Here is a 3,413-nt window from a genome sequence, read left to right on the forward strand (position 1 = left end):
TTATTATAGACAGTTTCACCATGAGGTAAGCAATAGCAAATGTACTGAAAAAACAGTTGCCAAGAGAAGCTCCCTCTACTGCTGGCTAAAATGTTTACAGCCTGAAGGATTTTAATATTCACTGCTGTACTAAAACACCTAATGCATCATAATATGATTAATAATTCATGATGAAATTGATTATAAATTTACTAGCCTAGAGAGGCTTTACAAGAGCTAAATGTTAGGCATGTGTGACAACATATCAAAAACAATGTGCAAATATTTTCAGAAACTGTTAAGTTTATTCATTGATAGATTTTTGCATCACATGGACCACATTAATCATTTTATAAATCTAAAATGGTGAGCTAATTGTCAGTGAGCTAGTAAAATCAACAGTTTCAGTACTCTAAGTGAGAGAAAGTAAGTAATTTTACCAATTGCCCCCTACACGCTTAAAAATAAAGGTTCTTTATCAGCATCAGTGGTTCCATGAAGAACCTTGAACATCCATGGAACCTTTCAAATGTAGAAAAGGTTCTTTATAGTTAAAAAAGGTTTTATAGAATTTTAAAACGTTCTTCAAATTGGTTCTTTGAAGAACCGTTCACTGAAAGGTTCTTTGGGGAACCAAAAATGGTTCTTCTATGGCATCGCTGCACAAACACCCGCTTGGAACCTTTATTTTTAAGAGTGTAACCAATATTTGTGTCTATTTTGTCATTCTAATAGCTTTATCTTTGAAATCCTACTCAATAAATTTAAGTTCTATATATATATATATATATATATATGAATAAGACTATGCATGCATTATATCTTATGAATAAAATGAGTCAAAAAACTAAACAAATAAAACTTAAAAAAAGTACTCTTCTCCTCACTATCTTCTTTATTACTCTACGTCGAGTTCAGAGTTTTCTGGACTAAAGCTTCATACCATACCTTTTGAACTTTGAGCTATGGCAATCATTTACGTCTAAAAAAAACTCGAGTAATAAAGGAGACAAAGTGAAGAGCTTCAAAAACAATTACAGCATTTTCTGCAATAAACCAATCGCTGATGGGAGCTGAGATGGTAATGGGCATCAAGATCAAAGCATTACAGGATGATGCACTCTTTACGGTTTCTGGTGATCTTTTCAGGTTTTCCATCTTTGGCCTTTACAATGGCTTCCATGATCTATAGGGATTGGAAAAAGAAGACAAAAAAAGCTGAAAGTTAAAATAAGTAAACATCACATGACGCTACTCCACTCTTAAAAAGAACCCTTTTTTGTCTAAACGGTTCCATAACAGACCTTTAACATCTGAAGAACCTTTCTGTTTCACACAAGGTCCTTTGGGCCAAAAGAATGTTCTTCAGATTAAAAAAAGTTAAGTAAGAGATGGTTCTTTAAAGAACTTTTGACTGAATGGATCTTTGTGGAACCAAACATGGTTCTACTATGGCATCGCTGTGAAGAACCTTTTAAAGCACCTTTATTTTTAAGAGCGTAGGTACAATTGTACACTCATAAAAAAAAATGTCTTTATTTTCAGTGATCATTCCATAAAGAACATCCACAGAACCTTTCAAATGCAGAAAAGGTTCTTTGTAGTGGAAGATTTTTAGACTTGTTTAGACTTTTAAAATGTTCTTCAAAATGGTTCATTTAAGAACTGTTCACTTTTAGTGTCTTTGGGGAACCAAAAATTGTTTTTTTTCTACAGCATCTGGGCAAAAACACCCCTTTGGAGCCTTTATTTTAAGAGCGTAGACAGACTTGACTGAATTTGTTTTTCATTATCTTAAAAATATGTTCATGGAAGAACTCTGAATAAATGCTTGAATTTAGTCTGTCAAAGCAAAATTGTGCCAAACTATACATTTTTGGACAAAACCTAATCCTGAAATGTTTACCTAAAAAAAAAAAAACGACTAAAGAAAGAAAGACATGAACATCTTGGATGACAAGGGGGTGAGAATTATCTGTACATTTTTGTTCTGGAAGCGAACTTCTCCTTTAATGTGTTTGACTTTCCTTCCCGTCTCATCCACTTCCAGATGTTTTTAGCTGTACAAAACAGTTCATTTTGCTGCTTGATATTAGAAATTGGTGTGTCTTACCATATTATTTTAATCTATTACCTTAATCATAAAAATAATGTGGATAAGCTGTATTTAACCCAAAAGTACACATCAAGTCTGAAACTATAGTTGGCCACATTACAAACAAACAAATAAACACACACAAAAAATATTTCATGATGCTTACATCCTCTTCATACGGAAAACCTCCCGATTCTAGTTTTGAGAAGACCAGATGTTCGTTGATCTGTACCTCAAAACATCCTACAGGAAAAGGGAAAGAAATAATAGGCCCGTGTTAACACACTGGCCCAGGCACAGGTGACACTGCCACAAACTTTTCATGTAATAAGTTAATGAGGAATTTATGTAAAGTATGCTATATGTGGACGGTGTCTATATGCGGCCAGTCAAAATGACACGGTGTACTCCACCTCTCCGTCCCACGAAGCCTGAAACCTCTGCATCAGGAAACTTGGCGCTGATGCCTCGCTTCAGCTCCTGGAAGCGAGGCTCGTAGCCTCATCCGCCGCTGGTGGGTTAGAGAAGACTATGTTTATTTCTGTTCAAAATATGCTCAGTCATTTCTGCGTGTATAACCGGCTTGTTTATTTTTTCAAAAGCTGTCATACACGACTGCTTAAACCGGTTTCTCTATATCGTACGATAACAATAACGACGTCTGCTACGTGAACTTCGGGTCCTTTTTTCAGTGAATTGGTTGAACCGGTTTACAAAACATCATACTGATTCATGATGATTTACATTTTAAGTAGCCTACTGTTTAACGTAAATAGAAAACACATTTAGGTTTTAATCGACACATGAAATACAATAAAAACATTACTGATAAAAAAAAAGATAAAACTAAATATATGACCACATATGACTTTATTCTGCATGTAAATATGCTGCGCTGCGATGTCAGGGACAACACTAGGTAAACAATCGCTAGCTCGGTTTTTGAATCGGTTCTTTAAACGAACTGTTCGAGCGAACCGACTCGTTCGGAGTATGCCGTCTAAATACACAGGATTTATGGGCATCGTAGTTACTTCGAAATGCGAAAAACTAGGTTTTTGAAATATGGCCGAAACATACAAATAACAGAGTATTCGCACCGAAAGTATTTACATTGAGAAACAACAGCAGGTCAAAGACAGGTTAAATGCATTTGGATCCAAAGTAAAGAATCTTACCAGTATTCGACTTTTATCTTCACCCCCATGATTCTCGACTTTAGGTTCTGTCCTGTGAACGTTAATGGTTACCTGGTTGTTCGAGAAGACTGAAAACAACACATCCACTCTTCCCCACTGGAGACACCTGCGTCAGGAAGACTACACCCTGATCAGCTCAC

At 35.6% G+C, this 3,413-nt stretch overlaps 1 protein-coding gene across 1 annotated transcript; it reads right to left on the reverse strand.

Annotated features, from left to right (window-relative positions):
* Window positions 1-262: 262 nt before the first annotated feature.
* Window positions 263-3,413, reverse strand: selenow2b (selenoprotein W, 2b). The gene is made up of 4 exons (XM_073833400.1): window positions 3,253-3,413; window positions 2,488-2,585; window positions 2,241-2,317; window positions 263-1,165 (listed from the first exon to the last, which is right to left on the reverse strand). The coding sequence occupies exons 1-4, from the start codon at window positions 3,279-3,281 to the stop codon at window positions 1,085-1,087; spliced, it is 285 nt and encodes a 94-aa protein (XP_073689501.1). The 5' UTR covers window positions 3,282-3,413; the 3' UTR covers window positions 263-1,084.

Source organism: Garra rufa, chromosome 1 (genome assembly GCF_049309525.1).
Source record: "Garra rufa chromosome 1, GarRuf1.0, whole genome shotgun sequence".
Classification (NCBI taxonomy): Eukaryota; Metazoa; Chordata; class Actinopteri; order Cypriniformes; family Cyprinidae; genus Garra; species Garra rufa.